This window comes from Lolium rigidum, chromosome 7 (genome assembly GCF_022539505.1).
Source record: "Lolium rigidum isolate FL_2022 chromosome 7, APGP_CSIRO_Lrig_0.1, whole genome shotgun sequence".
NCBI classification, from domain to species: Eukaryota; Viridiplantae; Streptophyta; class Magnoliopsida; order Poales; family Poaceae; genus Lolium; species Lolium rigidum.
The window spans coordinates 325,686,920-325,709,996 of record NC_061514.1 but is presented as its reverse complement, the minus strand read 5'-3'; the positions used below and the strand labels follow the sequence as shown (position 1 = coordinate 325,709,996).

Sequence of the window (23,077 nt, the reverse complement as noted above, 5' to 3'; positions counted from 1 at the left end):
CCAAAATACAACCGCATTGGACCTAAATACGTACTACGGGCCTAATTAGACTAGAAACTAAATTCCCCGGCGACTATACTGTCACCGGGCGGCGACGGAGGGTTTTTCGACGCCGCCGGTTGCTAGGCGACGACGAGGGCCGCCAGCTCGATTGCCGCCGCGCCGGAGGCGCCCCCGCATAGCAGAGGCAGTCCGTCTGCATCGTCGTCGTCGCCGCCGGGGGCAACGGCGGCGGCGGCGGGTTGCACCGCCGCCGGCGGCGGCTCCTCCGCTTCCCGGCCGCGCAGGCCGCCGCCGCCGCCGCTCCGCAGCCGCAGCCGCCTCCGCGCGCTTGAAGGTGGCGCGCCATCAGCTCCGGCCACTTGCGGCCGGCCCGCTTCCATGCGCCGTCGGAGCGTGCCCGCCTGCCGCGCTCCGTGTCCGCCCGTACGCCCGGGGGACGACGACTTGCCCTTCCGGCGCTGGATCGACCGCCGCCCCTACTCACGCGTGTTGCACGCGTCATTTAGGACGGCGGGGTGGTGGCCATAGCGGCCGAGCGGGGTCCGATCGCCGGGGATTGCTCGTTCGAGCGGCGGCGGGCTACGGCGGCGGGAGAGGAGCGGCGGGAGGGGAGTAGGGTTTCCGAACCGAACTCCCCTCCGCGAACCCTTTTAATAGGGGCCGTGCGGGGGATTTCTCGGGCCCCCGAACTTTCGATTCGGGCCGGCCCACTTGTCCGGGCGCTGATCTGCGCCTGTTTCGGCCCGAACCCGTAAATCCGCCGGAAAAGTTCGGTTCCGGCGGAATTTACGGGCTCTGTTAGAGTTTCTCTTAGGGCGGTGCGGTCGGTACCCCAGCTGGTCGCCCCCTGGCTAAGCATGAGCGAGGATGTGGAGGCAATCTGCTGATGCGCTGCACTCGGCGGGCTTCTAGGCCTTGGCCATGATCTAGTTTAGGACCTAGGTTTGGGCCTTTGGGGCTCAACCATGGCGCGGTGAAGGGGATCTGGTGATGGCTTGACCACGTTGGTGACGTTCTGCTGCAACAGTGCTCTGGGCTATCATCTCCTCTATTAGCTTTGTTGAATAAAGTGTTGGATATAGTGCCCTAGAGGCAAATAATAAATAGTGTTTATTATTACATATCTATACTTCATAATAATTTTGTGTCATGCTATAACTGTATCAGTCGGAAACATTGATACACCTGTGGTATAGTAAATAAACCAGGGTCCCTAGTGAGCATGCTTGTGCACAACTAGTTCATTGTGGTCAATTGGTTGGTCGAGGTTTCCCGATCATGGACACACATAGTCATTGGCAATGAGATTATATTATTTTGATAAATGATATGATGGACATTCCCATATATAAGTATTGGTAGTAACATAATCCTTAGACCGTGAGACCATATCTAATTACCGTTACTGGAGGATGCTTTCAATGTATGAATCGCCACACCATAGCAGGGTGGTCATAAAGGTGCAGTTAGGTATTCCAATCGCATGGTTGAGGTGTATGTGTCAAGAGCAGGATTTGTTCATCCGCGTGACTGAAGATACTATGGGCCTACTCGTTGAGAATACATCCGAGTTGCAATACATGACTAGGTCATGAGGATGAAATCGAACGGAACGATTTGAATAGCCTTATCTGTAACAAGATCGAACTAGGTATGATGATACCGATGATCAAGTCTCGGACGCGTGTCGGTATCGAAGTAACAAGGGGAATGGGATACGACGTAATGGTTCAAACAGTGATCACATCTTCGTAAAATACACACGGGTCACTATTGTTCTCCAGAACACCCTAGTGGTCATTGATCGGAGAGTGTCTCGATCATGTCTGTGTCATTCTCGAACCGTAGGTAAACACACTTAAGTGTTCAACGAAACTTAATATTGTTTTGGGTTCAAAGGAAACACCGGAGAAGAGAGAAGAGAGAACCGGAAAGAGTTTCGGGAGAATTCGAAGGTGTTCAGAGTGATACAAGAGGTGTCTCAGATCATCAGAAATTAAATAGTATGTACTATTATATATTAATTAAATGAATTAATATTAAATATGTATTTATTTAATTAAAAGGTGCAGCCCACCTTAATAGGGCCCTCCCGGAGGGGGCCCATTAAGTTGTCGGCCACCCCTAGGGTTTCCTAGGTGGGGCGGCTAGGCTTTCCAAGTGGGGTGGGGGGGAGCTAGGCTTTCCTAGTTGGGGCCTAGACGGCCAACTCCCTAGGGTTTCCCCCCTTTTAGCAGCCTCACCCCATCCCCTTCCCCCTATATATAGTGGAGGGATTAGGAGGAGGAGCGCACCCAATTCCCCCTTGGGAAAAAGTAGAGCCCCCTTTTGGAGCTCCTCTCTCTCTCTTGTTCTCTCTCCACCCGTGGTTCCTCGAAGAGTTGCGCACAGATGGAGTACTCCACCCAGTACGCGGGAGCGCTGCCAGGATTCAGATCTAGAAGATCTTCTTCCGCACCTTATAGCTGGATCTGAGGCCGGGAGCGTCGTTGGGCACTGTATGTGTGCGAAACTACGAGGTGTTGCACTTGCGGTACTCATGGTGGTATGAGAGGACTTCAACACGACCCCGAGGTCGGCAACGAAGTACGACTACATCAACCATCTTCTAGCGGACGTTAACCGCTATCGGTGTACGAGGGTACGTTCACTGATATTATAATCTCCGTTATTGCATTACTCCTAGATAGATCTGGGAAACCGGGTTGCGTTAGTTAGATATTTTTTTTATTTTATGTTATGAATCCCCAACATAAAGTGGAGGTACTAAGGTTCCTTCTCGCGCCAAGAAGAAGATCAATCGGAGGCATGTCACCATTGATCTGGTTGAAGTGTCGTGTTCCGGAAGGCTCATAACGGAGATATTTAGAATCGGCAAATTCGAGAAGAGTAAAAAGTTACGGCAAAGTCAAGATTTTTTTCTGCAAAAATAAAAATATTCGAACACAATTTCTGTGACGCACCAACTACACATGCGCCATAGAATTCTTAGGCTAAAATTTAAATTTCGGCGGCGCCCTTCTCCCTCTCTCGTTTCTTCTCCTCCTCCCTTCTCCTTCTCCTCCCTTCTTCTCCACACCCGGCCTCCTCCTCCTCCCATACCCGACGACCACCTCCTCCTCCTCCTCCCACACCCGATGACCTCCTCCTCCTCCGGCTTCCTCCTCATCCTCCTCCTCCTCTGGCGACCTCTTCCTTCTCCTCCTCCGGCGACCACCACCACCTCCACCACCACCACCTCCTCCTCCTCCTCCTCCGGCGACCCCCTCCTCCCCCACCTCCGGCGACCCCCTCTGGCCGGCCTCCTCCTCTACCCACCCACCAACAACCTCCGGCCGATCTCCTTGGCTCATCCTTCTCCTCCTCCACCCACCCCACCCACCCACCCACCTCCGGCGACCTTCGGGAAATTTATAAAAAAAAACGGCGAAATTCCGGCGGCCCCAGATCAAGATCTGGCCACCATTTTTTAACTTTGAAAAAAAAATCTGTGGCGCACCACCGCTGGGTGCGCCACCGAAGTTTTCTGTGGCGCATGCCTGCCAGGTGCGCCACATAAGTTTTAAAATTCTGTGGCACATGTAGATATGCGCCACTGAAATAAATGTATGTCGCGTGTTTTTTGTGGCGCACGAAATATACGCCACATAAAGTAAAAAATGTGACACACAGATGAGGGTTCTCCTAGTAGTGCAATGCTCAAATTTTGCAAGGTCTTTCTGAAACACCTAGATTTCTTACTACTCGCATTGCACACCAAAAAGTTTAACGTGAGAAAGAAGAAAAGTATTATAAACACCGTTGGTCTACTTGCCAGATATACGGCAGATACACCGCGGGCTCGTGATAGAATAGATTGATACTATCTGAAGATACGCACCGATACATCGTACTCCGTAGCATAAACACGCCACCCGGGTGAGAGCGAAGCAGAATCAGGCTATGATCTCCGCTGTCACATCCTGATCTCCGCTGTCACATCGATCAGTTGGATGCACGGATAAGCCCCATCTTTTTTGGTTCTGGAAACCACGAGTGCCTCCCTCAAGTACGTAGGCCAGTCGGTCGCCTTTCTTTTTCTTGCAAAAAAGTCAAGAAAAATCAGTGGATGTCATCATCATACACAAAGCAAAAAAAAAAAAAATTCAAAGATAAGATTGCACCAAACTGATAGAGGGAGGCAGTGGCTTCGCGTTTTCAGCTTTGTGCATCGCATAGGTTACGATGGGTAACTGTTTTTCCGGTGTTTCGAAGGTGTTGTTGGGGATCATGGGGTTTTTAAAAGACCAGATAGGCTCACGATATTTCATCTTGCATCCGATTCGAGAGAAATGTGTGTGTTAGATGATTCATGCTTTGCATTAGTGTTCTTGACGAGTGGGTACAATAACTTTGTTCTTAGCGGTGCTCTTTGAGTTCCATGTTTTAGTTCTGGTCTAAAAATCCTAGGTCTGACTTTTAGTGGTTGTACCTAATAGTTGTGGCTCCCCCAGTATGCATTGTTAAGACACTGAACCTTCTTCAGAATGAAAACCTAGAAATTGATCTTACTGGTTAGACCTAATGATAACGTTGTTTATGTAACGATACCTTCTAGAAGGCGTTATTATGAAGAAGCTTTTTTTGAGTCGACGTGTCGTCAACACTGGTGGTGCTATCGTTGATGCAGTCTCGATTGCTTCGGCGGGTCATATTATTTTCTTCTTTCTTCTTCTTTAGTTTTTCCAGCTACGTGCGTTCTAGATGTCTAGACTTGTTCTATCATAGGCTACATGTATCCTTCATATTATCTTGACATCAATGTTTCCCTTTATTGAAGAAAAAGTATGCGTACTCATTTCGTTCGTCTGACCTTTCAGAACTAGATGAACATACCAGGCTTCAAATTCTTACTACTACCTCTGTTTCAAGGAATAAGGTGCATGCGTATTTCAAGACGAACTTTGACCATAAAAGTTGAGCAATAAAATTTTAATTTTATTATATGTAATTAGCACCATTGGATTCATACTGAAAAGCACTTTCTAATGATTCTAATTTCATACAAACAATCTTTATATATTTAAAGTATTTTTTGGTCAAACAAAAAGCACGTAAAAAGAGGACGTCTTATTCCTTGAAATGGAGGTAGTAGTATAGATTATTAGAAGGGCATGTTTTAGTCTTAGCTAGAGGGGAGTTCATTATAGGTTGCCATAGAAGCTCCAAGGTTCATCAGATTAGGGGAAGCCTCTAGGTTAGCCAAGCATCTTCCACTAGGATGCAAGTGGGTATAACCTGTTCCTGCATACAGCATTATCTAAACCCCTGTATCACTGACTACAACATTACACTCGCAACTCTGCTTGCCATTGGCTACATATAAAGCACTCCCAGGCAGTTGTTTGTCTGTTCCTCTTTCTCGATAGTGGCTGAACTTTTACAACTAGTCCAGCTGGACCATTATGATTGTACAGGCTAGCAACGGGACCCGATTCATTAGAGGCCAGACAGAGGTTGGACCATGGAATGGGCCAATTAGCCAAACAGCTAGGCAGCTCGGCATCACAATCTGCACCTCATTTTGTTCCTTTTGTGCTTATCTGATTTTTTCAATAAAGGGAATATATTAATATCAAAAGATACTAATTACATCTAGCCTCTGCAATAACGCACCACCCTAATGGCACTACGGATGCACATAGCTAAAAAAAACTAGGAAACAAATCCCGCTGCAGTATCTCGGGCCTAACAACAACAATACATCCACCACCAAGACAACACCTGAAATACAGACTCTCCAAAAACGACGCCTTCAAGAAGGGAACGATGCTCTAGCACCGTCGTCGTCCGATCAAAGATCTTCGGTTTTCACCCTGAAGATAGTCCCCGCTCTCAAAACAATGCCTCCAACAAGGTCATTGCCAGACACAACCAGTTATGGTCTGACCTTGGGTTTTCACCCTGAAAGGTAGGACTCTGAACTTCACTTGTGTTGTCGCCCCCACTTTCATACCGCTTCTGTGAAGCCCGGAACACCAAGCAAGTCCCTCAACAGCGTGGAGACTTGAACCTCCCTTAGCTAGTCGACCTCCCATCCGGCCTTCATGAAATTCTCTTATTCCGACTTTCATCATGGGTGCTTATCTGATATGCTCGTCGATGATGTCCCACTGACTGACTGGAGTCCAGAACTCTCGATGCGTCTTGGGAGTTGGAACTCTGAAACATTCTACTGCCAGTCCCTCATATAACTGCTGAAATTTTGTCTTGAACCTTAGCCCATGTCCCAATACAAATTCTGAAATTCTCTTGGTTCATGTGGAAATGGTAAGGGGTGGAACTAAAGTTTAGTCCCACATTACTAGTTAGGAGAGAGTTAGAGTGGTATATAAGGTGGGCTGTTCTAGTCCTAGTAAGTGAGTGAGAAGAGAGAGAGAGCCATGGCCCACTCCTCCACCGCCGCTCACCTCGCATGCCACGACGCGGGTTGCGAGAATCTCGCCAAGCCGATCTTATAAGCGCGGACGCAAATCCTAGCCTGTACAAGACACCATATGCGACTACCTCTTTCCAGTTCATTGCGCCGCCGCCGCCTTCGTCTTCCTCATCCCGTCCTTCGGCGTGCACCGAGCGGCGGGACAGTAGGCCTCCGGAACCCTGCCTCTTGTAGGCATGTACGGGTGAGGGGCAATCAGGTTTTTGGGGAGATCTTACGCGCGACTACTGGCAACACGACATCGTCCGACGACGAGTCCCGAACGATGACTTCTTCCGGACATTGACAACCTATTCGGCAACCTCAACATGGGCAACAACCAGGATGCCGCCAACATCGCCCTCGCTATTGCTGCCGCCGCCAATGCTGGACGGTATGCGTTTCTGTTCTCCTTGTTTCAGATCTTGCTAGAGTTTCAAGTACTGCTATTTGGAGTAGATGCGATAGGTTTATCTTGCCTAGATGCTATTTGTTCCTCTACTCTGTTGATTTGTATGATTAGTTCATCTGCGATTTCTGTAGTCATGATTTGTTAAGTATTAGTTTGGATTAAATAATATGGTAATTTGCTTATATTTCTAACAATAACCAGCATTTTTAATTCACTCATCCAGGGAGGCGGGATACAGGATGAGATTATACTCGGCACCTAGACACCAACGGTCGAACCGCACGTTTATCTCGACGGCAAGCGCTTGGAAATATGCAAACGTTCGCTTCTTCAAAGCGTAAATCAGTTCTCATGCTGTCAGTACTCCCTTGTCTCGCAAGATACTGTCAAAAGACACACGCGCTATGACGCTAATTGGGCACGCTTAGTTCAGCCGCTTTCTTTCTATGAATTATAAGCAGGTCTGCTGCTATACTTGATAAAGCCATCAATTTTGTTGCTTGCAGAAAACCAGCAGGGTATAGCTGAAAGGGGAAAAAAACTGTTTTGCTAATTCCCAAGATGTTGTCATTTCAAATTAGAAGTTGAGATTCCATGAAGTAACAACCATCTCACTGTACTTGTCCCCATCTAGGCAGCATCCATAGATGAGCCGATTTGGAAGAAAAATTCTCAGTCGACCTTAATAGCAATCCAATCAAGATTTGCTTATAATTTTGGTGGTTGTATTGTCCTTAGAGGCGACTTAGAAATAATTATTTGCCACTCAGCATGACGAATAGAAAAGCAAATTGTACCTGTTAGAATCAAACAAAAGAAACTATTTTACGAATGTTTTGATGGAACACCAAAGTAGAGCAGACAATATTTATATTCCGGATATTTTTGCATGATCGAGGGCCCTCTTGCCATCTAGTTTGTTTGACATATAAAGTCTTGCATACTCTTCTACGTTTGTTTTCTTGTATAACACCTTCTCTTCCATAATGCTCAAAATTGGCATAATTATTGCATCTAACTTTGGGACGTGAAATGATGATATGGATAGCCGTTCCTTATAGGCATTCACAGTAACCCTGTGCTCAATGCTCTTGTACTTTCCATTCGTCATAATCTAAAAATATGAAATAAAAGACATTAGACAAACATCATATTTAGATATGGAACAAGTTTGATTAGTACATATGTTATATGTACGGCATTGTTTTTTTTATAAGTCCCATTCAGCTTTTCAAATTAGGAAAATATCAAAATCTTCATATGGAAAGAGTTTGAGGAGTACATAATTTATGTCATTGTTCAGAAGAACCTTCACTATATGGCATTCTGCTATGGCTTGGGTCCAGAGTGCACCGCCTCAATCTGAAGTTTAATTCAGCCATACGACCTTTATGTAATATTCAGCTATACAGATCGTAGAGGTGGGTGTGATAGAGTACAATTGTGGAGATGGAGATTGTAAATATGTGGTTTCTTATTTCATATGACCATAGTTTGAGAAGTAAGTATGATAACCTTAAAAAATACATACCTCAAGAAGGTCACCCACATTCACCAATAGTGCATCACGACGTGGTTTTACTGGGATCCACGCACCATGCCATTTAATTTGTAAGCCTTGTACTGAGTTAACTTCTAGCAGGATAGTTAGAAAAGACCCATCAGAATGCGGTGAGAACCCTAAAACTTTTTCAGGCGTTGAGGAGCATTGGGGGTAGTAGCTCATCCGGAAAGTCTGAACCACATTTTTGTCTGCCATCAATTCAGGATCATAGTCTAGTGTTTTTGCAATTGAGGCGACAATGGAATCAGCAACTTTCATCAATTCAGAAGAGTATTCTTCAATGGAATTTCTGGGATCACAGAAATAATAATAAAAACGTGAATGTTACATGTAATTACTCATATATACCATCAACCTTAAAAATTAGTTGTTAATTAATTATCTTGAAAATATTAACATGAGAGAAAATCAATATTCATTTCCTCTTTTGTATTTTCTGGATTCGAGTAAATTTCTCGGTTAATATAAGTTTGATCTACAAAAGTTTGGAGTTAACAGAAAAAAAAAAGCACCGATGAGTTCACGAATATAGAGTCAGTGAACCATCTGTAAGTTGTGATAACGATGCCTAATTTGTTAGTGTGAGTTCCACATCTTTTCTATACTAATTATAGACATAAATATGAAAACATAGTCATAGTTGATTGGGAGTGCCACACCTGATTAGGAGTACAACAATGTGGATGGTATTACTAGAGTAAACTAGTGCTATTAGTTCCCTTGAATTAAGGAATGGAAATTGTGATGTCCATTAATTTTCTTCTACTCGTTGCTAGGGTAGTTTTGTTTGATATTGCTACGTTGGAGCTCATTCGAGCAACTATTTGTAATGACTTCATTAATTACTGTTAAGAATAAACTACTTCAACTTCTCTATAAAAATGTCTTCAATTGAGGAAAAAGAAACACAATAATACATTAGTTCTCTTTAACCATGGAACATAGGATACACCACTAAAAATGATTGCCACGATCATTTATTCAGACTACAGTATAGGGGCACCTATGTGTAACCGTTTTAGCGGTGTTGGTAATTCTAAATTTCATGAAAACTAGTCAGTGTTCAGTCGGGGTAGGCAATTATCAACCCAATCTCGATATCCTTATAGATTGTACGTTTTCTTAAATACTAGAAGAAATTTTACAAATGTGTTGTGCTTCACGAACAAATAATTAGAACATAATAAACAATAGTTTGCACATGTACAATTATTTAAGAAAGTTGACTCATCATCAATCTACTCTCCATATTGTCTCGCTAGATGAACAAATTGCTGCATCTCAATGAACATAATCCTATCTGTTATTAACAAATTTTCTAAGTCGGGTGAAAGTTAGTTTATTCTCTGTCGGCATAGACCTGCCCTTTTCTCCTAGAACTTGTGTCCACATAATGTTAATGGAAAATGTTGGTTCGTCTAATTTTGTTCCACCAAAAAGAAAAAGCCGAACAGAGCTAGTTTTTTTTTACTGTCGTCCAACGAAACCACTTTTGTTTTTTGAGATAGCAAGAATCCAACGAAAGTACCTGAATGTATGAGGTTGACTAGGCCAGTAACTCATGTCACGGGCCTGAGGCGGCTGGGTGAGAAGGCCCAACAGGTCACCCCAGTCAAGCTTTTGATCATTGGATTGAACAAACGCTTGGCCATAACCTTGAAGATCCCCTGGACGCTGGGCGTAAGCATTCTTGACGTCGAGGGGGAGCTGAAAGAACTTTTCAGTGTCACGCTTTACACCGGCGATGACCTCGTCTGGCACTCCATGATTTACCAGCTGCCAATCACAAGAAGATAAATCATGTTTTCCTCGCTAAAAGAATACAGATTATGTTTAGTTTCTTACAGGAGAGAAACTGAGCAAGATTAAAGCACCCTCTCTAGAGAAAACAAGATTAAAACATCTGACCAGTTCATGTTCAGTGGCACTACGTACCTGAAAGAATCCCCACTCCTCGCAGGCGAACCTGAGCTTGGCGCCCTCCGCTTCCCCCGTCTCGGCGTTCAGGAGCTTGCCGAGGTCAACGACCGGAATGTCGCCGGAGCGCTCGGCAAGAACGGCGTGCGCGTCGATATCCGGCTGGATGTACCGTTCAATTTTATCGGCCGTCAGCTCTTCGGCAGCGGACGACGCCAGAGCCTGGACGTTCCTGACGGGAATCGTGGTTCCCACGTTCAACCAGTTGCTCTCGCTGGCGCTCGGTGCCTCCACCTCCATCAGTAGCTACTAAAGTTTACTTCCGTTGGCTTCTAATATGTTCAGTGATTCAGCCATTGATTAGGCATTGAGGCTATTATATAAGGATGTAACTTGCTAATTTTTCGTTTTGTTGGAATTCGGCCCAACCAAACGGCAGTGTTGGCTAAACTGTCACAAGAAAGATGCGAATGGTGCTCGGCGGAAGGTGCTAGGATCCCTGCGTTTGGACGTACCGATGCTATGAAATTGCCGGCGGCTGATGGCCGGATTATTCAGAGGGATAAAAACGTTTTGTACTGACACACTTGGAGTCGAGAACATCCCCGATTGCCATCTGCAGGTCGTTCGGTTTGCACTGTTTCAGAAACAGGCACCAGAAATACACCCCAGAGCCGCAGAGGTAGTTCCTGTTTACAATGCTCAAATTTCAAAATACAGGACACATGCGGATATCTCCTGCAGGACACATGGAGAGGATGCCGTACTTAAAGCGTTTCCAAATGGAGCACAATAATGCTCCGGGTTCCAGCTGAGTTTTATCAGTTTTTCTCGGATGTTGTTAATCTTGACCTGCTTGCTTTATTTGGTGACCTCCATACCTGACAAATAGAGTTGTTCCGCCTAAGATTTGGTAAAATTATTTTATTGTCTAAAACTAATGAGAAATGATCCAACAATATCGATGTTTCCTTATTGTTAGCTTCAATTTTTTTACTAAAGTTGCTACAATTAGGCTGAACACTGTGGCTAACTATGTGGTTCGACCTTCACAAACTGCTTTTATGCAAGAGCGTAACATCCTGGATGGTGTGGTTATTCTTATAAAACGGTTCATGAATTGCATCGAAAAAACATGAATGGGATGATTTTAGAGATGGACTTCAAAAGGCCTATGATAAGGTGAAGTAGTCTTTCCTCCAGCAGACCTTCAAAATGAATGATTTTTTCTGATGTGCGGAGGTTGTATGCGTTCGTGCATGGACTATCTTCCGTTGATCCAGGGACGTGCGGCCACGCGGGTGTACTCGCGCAGCGGAGGTTGGACTTGGTCGCGGGGAGCACGTGGGAACACTTATACGAGGTTGTACTCGTTCACGGAGACGCACCACGGTTAGCGGGAATTTACTCGCCGCGCGGATGATTGACACGCATCCAACGCTGGTGCGGTACGCAGGATGGTATTGTCGGTCTCACCCCGTTTGCGCCGACTCGGTCGGCATATAGCACCTCCCCCTATGCTAAGGAATGGCAGGCTGCTAAATGGCCAACATTTATGGGGATATAAATTTTTGTGAGACATAATTGAAATCGAGAATGGCCCGGAGGCCATATGCAAGTCGGCCAGGTGTAGAGTGTCTCGACCCATACAAGAGATGACATATTTTTGGATTACTATTCATATTTTATTAGTTTTTACTACTATCACGATAATGAAATTCATACAAGAGATAACATATTTTTTACTCACTAAGACCATTTTTGACGGATATTTCTTACAGTTCACCCATAAGCAACCTACAATATTATACTCAAACAGGAGAACCAAACACTAACAGGTAATATTCAAACATAGGTTCCGATCAACAGCAGTACGCAACAGTTGTAGGTTCTCTTCTACAAAGTGTTCTTAGTTCCTTTTCGGGAGGAGAATTTCTATTGCATTTTTTCACTAAACTATAGCATTTACGGAAAATATAATTTTGATGCAAAAAATTGTCAATCCTTGATTGAACCGAGAGTAAAATTTTCTATTGGCCCTACAAACAATTTTTTTATTGCAAGTTATTGTGAGAAACCTTCCTATTAGATCAAACGAAAGAGCTTGGCCTCATATACTCTTTTCGAAAACACTTGAAGATGCAATCTGTTCCAATAGACCAAATAACCCCAACATCACATCAGTAGGGCCTCAAATACTTGAAGTGAAAAAATCAAATTCCACTTAGAAGATTCCCAATGATAAATACATAAATTTCACTCAAAAATAAATTTAGTTATGAATGTTTATCTGAACCGAACATTGGATAGTAAACAAGCCTAATATTTAGGACAGCATTGCATGATCCAGGGTCCTCTTTCCATCTCGCTTACTTGACAAATAAAGTCTTGCATACTCCTCTACTATCGTTGTCTTGTATAACACTTTCTCTTCTGTATTACCCAAAACTGGTGAAACTATCCCATCATACTTTGGCACATGAAACGCTGATATGGACAGCCGTTCCTTATGGGCATTTATTGTGACCCTATGCTCAATGCTCTTGTACTTCCCATTCGTCATAATCTGTGAACAATAATTAAAAGAAATTAGATAAAAATATCAAATTTTCCATTGGTATAAAGGTGAAAATAGTTTGAGATGTATTTGTTTTTCTTATTATGTTGTTATAAAAGAATCTCTTCTACACCCCTCAACTATCGCTCGGGTGGAGCTCTATGAAATAGCTGGTTTTCAACCAAGACCATCAAAATAGGTAGAGGCCACCCATAGGAATCCACAAATGGTATTTTTTTTTCTCAATGAGGCATTTGTGATAGATCAGTATATATATAAAGTTATTTTCAACACGTATTCTATAGCATCTAGCTTCAATCCACCACCTTTCTCAAATTTGCGATTATATCTATATTATAAACTTAACTTGTATTTACAACTACATAAAATTAATACCTCAAGAAAGTCACCCACATTCACCAATAATGCATCACCATGTGGTTTCACTGGGATCCATGCACCACGCCGTCTGATTTGTAGCCCTTGAACGGAATTAACTTCTAACAGGATAGTTATAAAAGATGCATCAGAATGTGGTGAGAAACCCAAAACCTTTCCAGGAGTTGACATGCATGGAGGGTAGTAGTTCATCCTCAGAAATTGTCCCACATTTTTGTCTGCCATCAACTCTGGATCAAAATCTAGTGTTTTGGCAATGAAGGTGACAATTGAGTGAGAAAGTTTCATCAATTCAGAAGTGTATTCTTCAATGGAATTCCTGGGATCATAGAAATAATAATATATGTGTTAATGTTACATGTAGGTATGCACTGAAAAAAATAGGTGTTTTTAACCCTACTGGCCCTTTGTTTGTATGAAGTAAATATTAAGTATTCCTTGTGTGTTTAAATATCAGTATTTGTTTTTGAGAGAAATCCCATTCTTTGTTGGGCATACTATCAACCTTTAAAAATATTAGTTTTTAATTATTTGTGTTGGAAATACTACCAGGTTCAATCTAATATGTTTTTCGTATGGGGGAAACTAATATCTGTTTACACTGTCTTAAATTCTTTAGTTTTGGAAATTCTTCAATATTTAAGTTTTATCAATCGAAGTTGTTAAAGTAGAATAAAAGAGATTAGTGATTAAGAAATTCGATGGATCATGTCTATTTTTCTTCTGTGAAATATACCATCCATAGAGATGGAGTGACCGTTCTTAGCTTTCATTGTGCAAATAAAAATACAAGAACACACAAACTATAGACTCTAACCTGAATGTACGAGGTTCACTCGGCCAGTAACTCATATCACGGGCCTGAGTGGGCTGGGTGAAGAGCCCAAACATATCAGCCCAGTCAAGCTTTTGATCATCGGAGAAAACAAAGGCTTGTCCATAGCCTTGCAAATCTCCTGGACGCTGTGCGTAAGCATTCTTCACATCGAGGGGAAGCTCGAAGAACTTGTGAATGTTCTGCTTTATGCCCACGATGACCTCATCTGGTACTCCATGATTCAAAACCTGCAAATAAACAAGTTGGAAAAGTAGTCGTGCATGCTTTGCAAAACGCTGTTGTATAGTAACGAAATTTATTGTGGACTTTTATTAATGCCTCAACCATGACTAAAACAGTCCTCCTTGGTGTGAGCTCCCGGAAACAAAGTTGTGAATTTCAAGGTCAGCCGATAAAAGTCAATCTTGTCAAAGTTTCACTCTAGTTTGGAAAAAAAGGAAGAATACTAAAAAAAAAACTGCTAAAGCAACATAGAGATAAGAACACCTGCGTTGTACGTACCGTAGATAGACTGAGTTTTGTTATCCAGAAAAGTATCTTTTGAAAACACTCTTACGATATAAGCTTAGTAAAATAAAATATATTGAGTGAACAGAATGTGTCTCAGTTGGTTAGGTTTCTTAAGGTGGAACTAGCCCACCGGGTTTAATTCTTACACTTCGCATGTATATTACATTTACTTCGATTTTTCCAGGATTTAACACGATAATTTTTTCTGTGGTGGTGAGGAGACACCCTGTAGTGACTTTGTCAACTTCAAGATCTATTGGCCTAGTCTCGCCGAGTTGCTTATAGAGATAAGTATATTCATTTTTAGAGGAGCAGATGTGCTGTAAAATTTTGGAGATTGAGACTCAATAATGTTTGGGCTATGAAAAAGATAAACGGAAATACTTTTATACACCCACGGATGGGTGTGGGTGCTTTAAATTTAGTATGTAAAATGATATTATTTAACCATACAAACCATTTAGCATTTTAAATTTTCAGAGCAAGTTTCTCCGTAAGAAAATAAAATGTGGAGCTGATATTCTAAAAAAACATGTAAATTTCAAATATTAAATCCTTGCAAAAGTAGAATCAAGTCTAGGAGGTAGAGAAATATATAATGTCAAAAAACACTATTCGATCTGTATTATTTGTCTTCTAAATACAAAACTTGATATGTTGACAAAACATTACTATATCTGAGTAATCCACTACTGCCCCGTCTATGGATATACAAATCACTAACTTTTGTCTTAAGTCAAATATGTCCAAATTTTTATCAGGTTTCTCCTAAACAATGTCTACATCTGTAGTATGGAATGAATATATTACTATAAATCATATATCCTGCTAGTTCTAGTGCTATTAATTTTATATTATAAATGATAGTATTTTATTCTATAGCCTCGAAAAGTACCTCTAGAATCTTTCAATCTTCATAATTTTCATATATTTATATATTGTAATACAAAATAGTGGCCGAATTTTTTATATGTTAAAGACCATGTTATGGCCAAAACATCTAAGTAGAAACTCACAAAATTATTAATGCGTTATCAAAATGGCCAAGTAAAGATGATGCACTTGGAAGTCGAGGGCGACTGCGCTAGTTATAAATAATAGTGTCTCATTCTATAAATTTGGTCAAACTTAAAAATATTTAACTTAACATTACTTTTTTACGGTAGTAAGATCTGACTAAAAATTGGCTTTATGAGCTAAATTAGTCTTCAAGTAGTATTAAATAAGATTTGGCTTTGTAAGTGTTAATAATATTTTCTGAAAATATTTTTCAAAGATAGCCACCATATAGACTTCTCAAAAAACTACGGAGTAACACCGAATATAGGGTGGTGCACTCGGGTGCACCATACCCTGGTATTCAAAACATTCGAATAATCCTATTTAAATGTGTTAAAAATTGAAATAATTCACGCACTTACATGTCACCATGCTACTTACTCGTGTCAATTTTCAAGAAAAAATTTGAATTTATGTGACCTACACAAAAAAGAGAAGATGGATTTTCGCTATATTGTGAATAGTACTTATCTACTACTATATTGTGAACAATACATCTTGTTATTTTTGTGTAGGCTACATAATATAATATTTTAGTTCCCGATATGACGTACGCATGTCTGCATATATTCCCTACCCATTTCCAGTGGCGGAGCCACGGCCCGGCATGCCCGGGCAGCTGCCCGGGCTAAGCTGGTGCACTCCCTTGTAATATTAGCATGCATTGGTGATTAAAGTAGAAACCTTGTGGGCAAACGCTACTTAATGAAAATGCATGAAGACTTTGCCCAGGCTCCAAGTTCGAGCTAGCTCCGCCACTGCCCATTTCATTTACGACATATTTTTTTAGTAAATTTTTGACTTGTTTTCAATATAGAGTGCGCTCGCACCTGAGAGCTAAAAGTGCGCGTTAGGGTTAACACCTTCTAATAAGAAACGGATGAGAAAAGTAGGGGAGTACTATTTTTTTCTTGAAAGAAAAGGCGGTGATGTACGAATATAGAAGATAGCACAAGTTGAGTGACCGCACCTGAAAGAAGCCCCACTCCTCGCAGGCAAGCTTCAGCTTGGCGGTCTCCGCTTCCACCGTCTCAGCGTTCAGGAGCTTGCCGATGTCGATGACGGGAACCTCCTCAGAGTGCTCGGCGAGAACGGCGTGCGCGTCGATGTCTGGCTGGATGTACCGTTGGATCACATCGGCTGTGAGCTCGTCGGCGGCGCACGACGACACGAGATCCTGCACGTTCCTAACAGCGAGCGACGATCCCAGCGACCACCTGCTTTCGCCGGCGCTGCCACCACCACACGGGGCTTGCACCTCCATGATCACTAGTTGGCTAGTTCTGAATTACGTGCTACGCTGCGGTATTTACTTGCCTTGCTTCTGCTTGTTATATACTAGTACTGAGGAAGCATAAGACTGTTAACTCTGCAACTTGGTAATCTTTTTCTTTTGTTGGATTCGATGCAACACAAAGGGAAGAGTTACAGTAAACTGCGTCGTCGCATGAAAATATATGCCAAATGGTTCCTCGATCGGCTCGCCGGAAGGTTCTCTCCTTCTATTGTTTTCGACCGACCAGATGGTAAATCTGGCCGGCGGCTAATGGCCAAATTGAATAGGGACATAATCCCTTTGAACTGACACACTTTGAATTAGTTACTACATGTACGATCAGTATCCCCTCGAGGCTCCAGCTGCCTTATCCTCTCTACCTGTAGATGCGGTACTATAAGAACGCTCACTCTCAGGCCAGCAGATTGTTGTATAGTAGTCCGTCTGCAGGTTCTTTGTTCTTTTATGAGAATCAGTCCATCTGCAGGGTTTTCTTTCTTCTAATGTTTGTGCGCAATGACCGAGCCATACATGCCGCCCTGTTAGTAAGGCTAGAGAGCTTTTAGCAAAATTATAAGCTCAAAGTTCAAAAATCTTCGTTCTCTGGATAACACCAGTTTCAGAAAATTTTCTTTTTTTTTTAAAAAAAAAAAGGGTTAAGTGCACTTTTGGTCCCTCATGTATCGCAAAAGCCTAACTTTGGTCCCTTAACTTTGTTTTAGTCTAAACCTGCCCTCAAACTTTTAATTAAGTCCAATTTTTATCCCTGGTAGCTATTTAACGATGATTGACTGGTTTTTGACTCTTTTTTTAACCACCATGGATAGATTTGGAAACGTTTGGTCCACTTAGGACCGTTTCACCTTGAGATAAGTTATGCAATTAACATCTTGAACGTTCGCATGTGAGATCATGATCATTATCCATTTGTCGTAGTAACCCTAACTCTTCCCCAACACCTAGCGATGGCGCCTCACACTACTAGGGTGGATAAGCCGGGCAAGAAAGGCAAAATCGGCGGACATGCCAGGGCTTTTGCATCAAGAGGAAAGGCGGAGGCGGCTGAAGCGGCGAGAACTGATGCACCAAGCGAGAAAGGTGGAGTCGGCTCACATGTGTGTTAGGGCAAGGGATACCCCAAAAAAAGATGATAACCCAGCTTCATCGCTTTATGCTAGCAAAGTGCCAGTGCGCTGCTACAGGGATCAACGGTGTATATATATTTTAGAAATGATGTAACGGGAAACAATATTTTAGTTCACGCGCTCACCGAGTTTCTTTTTCTTTTCTTCCTCATCTTCTTGTTCTCGTCTTCAATTCCTTTTACGTTCATCCTCCAGCTTGGTCCTTCGACCGGCGAGGAGGGAATGGTAGGCCTTCATCTCTTCTCGTGTTTTGACTCCTGTAAAGGGTCTCTCGCCCCAATAAGTTTCCCTGGCTCTTTTCCAAGATGATGCGGGGAGTCGAAGGACAGGTAGGTCCTTGCCCCTGCTGTTGGCGTTTCCACTGGTAGTGTTTCTGGTGGGAGGAGCTTTTGTTGCACGTCTGGCGGAAGCTGCGGTAGAGGATTCAGGATTGATGACCACCGCACACTGGAAGTTTGTCGGGCGAGTGCTCTTGCTACCTTTCTTGTTGCGGGTGGTGAAGCAGCTTTCATGGCTCTCCGTGAGATCGTTTTGGAGCCATGACGTGATAAGTGTTGCAATCAAAGCAATAGACCGTTGTTGGTGTAGAGGTAGAAGTTGAGTCCAACCCGCTGCATGAGCCGATGGAAGATGTCGCAGCGGGTATCGTGGTGGTCGATGGCGATGTCGACTCCATCGGAACCGAGCAGATCGGATCCGTCAGGAGGATAGAGCCCGCCGAGTTGAAGTGGAAGTGGAAGCTCCCAAAGGTTATCTCCTCTCCCTCGCTGGAGGAGGAAAAGGTCGGTTGCGTAGCCCGCGAATGTGGCCAGTAGGCCACAATAGATCGATTCCTCCAGAATTGGTGAGTTGTAGACCGTTGGGATCGAAACCGGAAGAAACCATGGATCCATCAGACGGACTTCCCACAGATGGCGCTAATTGAGTGGGGTAACAACGGCAATTCCATTATGTGATGGAATTAGGTTTTGGCGAAGAAGCATGTTGGTGGTTTCGACGGCTTACAAACATAACACATAGGGAACAAGGTGTGTTTACCCAGCTTCAGGCCTTCGAAGGAGAAACCCTACGTCTTGCTTGTCTGCTTGTATTATTGATGAGGTTACAAAGGTCACCGAGATTTGCTATGGTTTAAGCGATATAGGGTAGCTAGGGTTTGTTTTATTGCTTGTTGTTGTATCCTCCCACCTAGCGGTCCCTCCTGACTTCTATATGCAAAGCCAGGTGTCATGTTACATGTATGTTACATTGTGGGAGTTTTCTTAGTTAAGTTGTATCCTTGTCGCACACCACAGGTCCATGGCGGCTCTTCTTGTTGTCTCGGAAGAGGATGTCAATGGCGGCCCAGATCTGCCGCGTGGAGGATCCATGCTTCATGATGATTCCTAACAGGTCGGGGGAGATGGAGACGTAAATCTAGTTGATCACAGTGAAGTTGTCGTGGCCCCATTGAGAGGTTGGTGAAGTGTTGGAGGGGCCGAACTCGTCGCCGATGACGTGGGAGGTGAGGTCGCAACACCCGAGGGCGACAAGAAAAAGCTCACGCCATGCATTGGGCATGGCTGGAGGCTTGTAGATCGAGGGTGATAGGGGACGTAGGTTTTGATAGAGTGGACGAAGGTGGGTGGGGATGGTTGGGTGGTTCCAGTGGTAGGGTTTGGGTTAGCGGCGGGAGAGGCATGAGAAGATCCATCTTTGCCTTTGTCGGCGGCAAGGCGAACGAATTCGGCCTCCCGGACGGAGATGGCCTCCTCGTGTTCCTTGGTTGTGGCCTCAAGGGCCTCGAGCTCACCAAGTGTCATGGTGGAGTGGAAGGGTTGCTAGGGCTGGCGTCAGTTGGAGATAGAGGAAGAGAACGGTTAGGGTTCAGAGGGGGAGGATTGACCGGTGTGTGATACCATGTAAGTTGTGTTGGGCTGCTGAATCGCATGCCCAATCTCATTGCCTCAACACATGTACATGTACATGATGTGCTTGTCTTGCAAGTAAGGTAATTACAAACCGACTCAAACTGTATTTGGTAATTAAAAGAACTAGGAGACCTGACGTTATTTGCAGGATATGGTCGCGATGCCGTCGTACTGTCCAACACTCGGGTGCTCTGCATAACCCAACTGTACTTAGGCTGGTTTATTCTTCCATGGGCTTTTACTTGGATCGCACCGGGTAAGCTAACGAGGGATACCTATTTAGGTATACCCACATAAATTGATGAGGGATGCAGAGGTGGCGTCGTGGGCGACAGCCGTAGCTCGAGCACCCTCAAGCGCTACACCAGCACGGCGAGGAGCACCTTGTTGGCACGTGAAATTTTCCAATAGCTTTGCGATGATTTTCATCTGCTCCACAACCTCGGTCTCTATTTCTTTGTCCGCCATCCTAGATGGCTGGTAGTGAATTTTCCATATTTTGAGTGCAAGATAGTTGTAATAGACTCATCAAAGTAAGGTGTATGACATGTAGCCACTCATCAAGGAGGAACTCCAATAAATGTCACACATTTAAGGCTTGTTTGATTCATAGAATAGGAAAAGTAAAAGAATAGGAAAAATGGAGGAATGCAATGGTCTGCCGGGAGTGAATTTTTGTAGCCCGAGCTACAGGTAGCTCCTTTTTTTTTTGCAAAATTTGGAAATGGGGTTTAAAGTTTTTAAAAAATCTAACAAAAAATCTAGATGTAGACAATGATGGGATCTACCAATCTGTAAAATTTGAACTCGAGATACCTCGTATTTTAGGCTGCAGAAAAATGACAAAATCTGAGAGATTTCGAGGTTTTGAAATCTGACACTGTTCACTAATATTGATATTAGGATTTGTCATTTTTGCGTAGCTCCAAATATAAGGTATTTCCAGTTGAAATTTTCCACGTTTGTAGATCACAATATTATCTACATGTAGATTTAGTTTCAGATTTTTTTTAAATTTAAAATGTTATTTTGATTTTTTTCAGAAAACGAGTTACGTGTAACTCGAGCTACACTTGTGGTTTCTGATGGTCTGCCCCGTAAATTCTATACTAGTAAGAGACACGTGCATTGCACGTCATAAACTTGTTTCTATCTAATGCAGTTTAACAAAATTATTCAGTTATACAATAGCCTCCCAACGAAAAGCGCATGCACAATCAAAGTCACCCTAAATATAGTGTCAGTGAGGACATCAGTCTGGTCAAGCATTTAAACCAAAACTACAGACATTTACTTGAACTACAAATTCTTAAACAAACTCAAAGCCAATTATATACATGCTAGTTGCTAATTATATAATGTAAAGTTGCATCCTTTTTTTGTGGGTAAAAAGTGGAATATGTTAAGCAATTGGGGCTACAACTCGGTCATGGTTTAATACCTAAACAACAATGCTAGGACAAGAACCTAACCAAACATCAGTATGGCAATCTACTCTGAAAGCCTTCGAAAGCAATCCAAGATGTAACACTAAATCACCTCCAATATAGTTATCACCAGCAAGCTTATATTTCTTAAGTAGCACATTGTTAATTCTAAAAATTGTTGAAACACTTCATAAGAGCAGGATTCTCATAAAGTTGTGCTAGCAGCTTTTGGTGTACCAGTAGCATGCTAATGATATCTTCCTGAAGTGTGCAAATGATCAACACCAATATGAAAGGAGTTTCCATTACTGGGCATGTCCACTTCTTGTGGATAATTACAGGGGATAACAATTAAATCTATATATTCACTCTATATCAACCATCCATACAACAGAAAGCTCTACCTAGCATGTTAGAAATCTTTCATTAGTTTATGCTGATGCGGTACCATTTAGCAAAGTATAGGAATACCAAAAGTATATACCAGTGCTGATCTGAGACAAAAAAAAAATCAGTTCAAATTGGTACGTGTGGTTACAGTGAATGTATAATGGGAAAAGTATAACACTGGATACAAAAGTATAATATCACTCCAGCAATTATAAATGAGACTCTAGCAAAGAAGACATGCAGAACAGGTTACCACAAGAGGACCTTGTCCAACGCCGGATGGGAAACTGCCAATTGACTCACAAACACACAGATCACTGTTCATTGATTTACACGTGAGAATGTTCAGTAGTTTCCAAATTCATTTCAGTGCTTCACCAACGAACAATTCAGAACACAGCAATTATGTTCGCCCCAAAGCCATTTCAGGTTACTGTATGTATCACGTAATTCCGAGTCTTTCAGACACACATGGAAAGAAAAAGAATTGAACGAATCAATGTTTTTCCTCTTTGCTCGTTGAACTAACCACATGAGGGAAACGCTTCTGGTTCGCTGTTCTTTGGCCAACAACGGCTCTAGAAAACATCAGGGAAACACCCACACGATTCTTTCCAGATTGCCCCTCAATTAAGTGATCAGCAGCAGAGAACAGAACCATGTTTGATGAAAGAAAAAAAAAGGATAAGATCAGCGAAGAAACCGTACATGTGCTTCTTGTGAAACAGAGCGTGGGGCGGCCGCGGACGATACCAGCGGCGTGGGATGGAGAGGGAGGCCGCCGGAGTAGCCTGTGGCGGCGGGATCTGAAGTGGACCAATCCCTCACACCTCCTCGACCCTGCGAATCCCGAGATGGCAAGGAACATGATCCCGCCTGGCCTGACGCCGCTGACGCACCACCAGACAGCTGGCTTGACGCTCGAGCCATCCGCGCTGTCCCCATCGTCCATACTACTGCCGGTGATGGCCTCGTCGTGCCCCCAACCCAGCTTCGTCCTGCGCGTGCACCTGCAGCGACCGCTGCCGTGTTGCCTCGACGAAGGTGGGCGACGGTTCTAGAATATCGTGGAGGCAGCTGCTTTGCACAATCCCAGTGTTCTCAGCCGTTAGATTTAGGAAATCAATGGCTATACTTGTTTATGGAGATCCAATTCAAAATTGGCCCATTATATAGTGGTATAGATAAAAGAAACCTTTTTTTTGCGAAATAT

General features: G+C 43.3%; 2 protein-coding genes across 2 annotated transcripts; both read right to left on the bottom strand.

Annotated features, from left to right (window-relative positions):
- Positions 1–7,690: 7,690 nt before the first annotated feature.
- On the bottom strand, positions 7,691–10,752 carry LOC124678765 (2-oxoglutarate-dependent dioxygenase 11-like). Its single transcript, XM_047214623.1, has 4 exons — positions 10,372–10,752; positions 9,965–10,212; positions 8,404–8,725; positions 7,691–7,986 (listed from the first exon to the last, which is right to left on the bottom strand). The coding sequence occupies exons 1-4, from the start codon at positions 10,651–10,653 to the stop codon at positions 7,741–7,743; spliced, it is 1,098 nt and encodes a 365-aa protein (XP_047070579.1). The 5' UTR covers positions 10,654–10,752; the 3' UTR covers positions 7,691–7,740.
- Positions 10,753–12,679: 1,927 nt separating this feature from the next.
- On the bottom strand, positions 12,680–16,980 carry LOC124670204 (2-oxoglutarate-dependent dioxygenase 11-like). The gene is made up of 5 exons (XM_047206717.1): positions 16,852–16,980; positions 16,687–16,761; positions 14,127–14,374; positions 13,307–13,628; positions 12,680–12,919 (listed from the first exon to the last, which is right to left on the bottom strand). The coding sequence occupies exons 1-5, from the start codon at positions 16,978–16,980 to the stop codon at positions 12,680–12,682; spliced, it is 1,014 nt and encodes a 337-aa protein (XP_047062673.1).
- Positions 16,981–23,077: the final 6,097 nt, after the last annotated feature.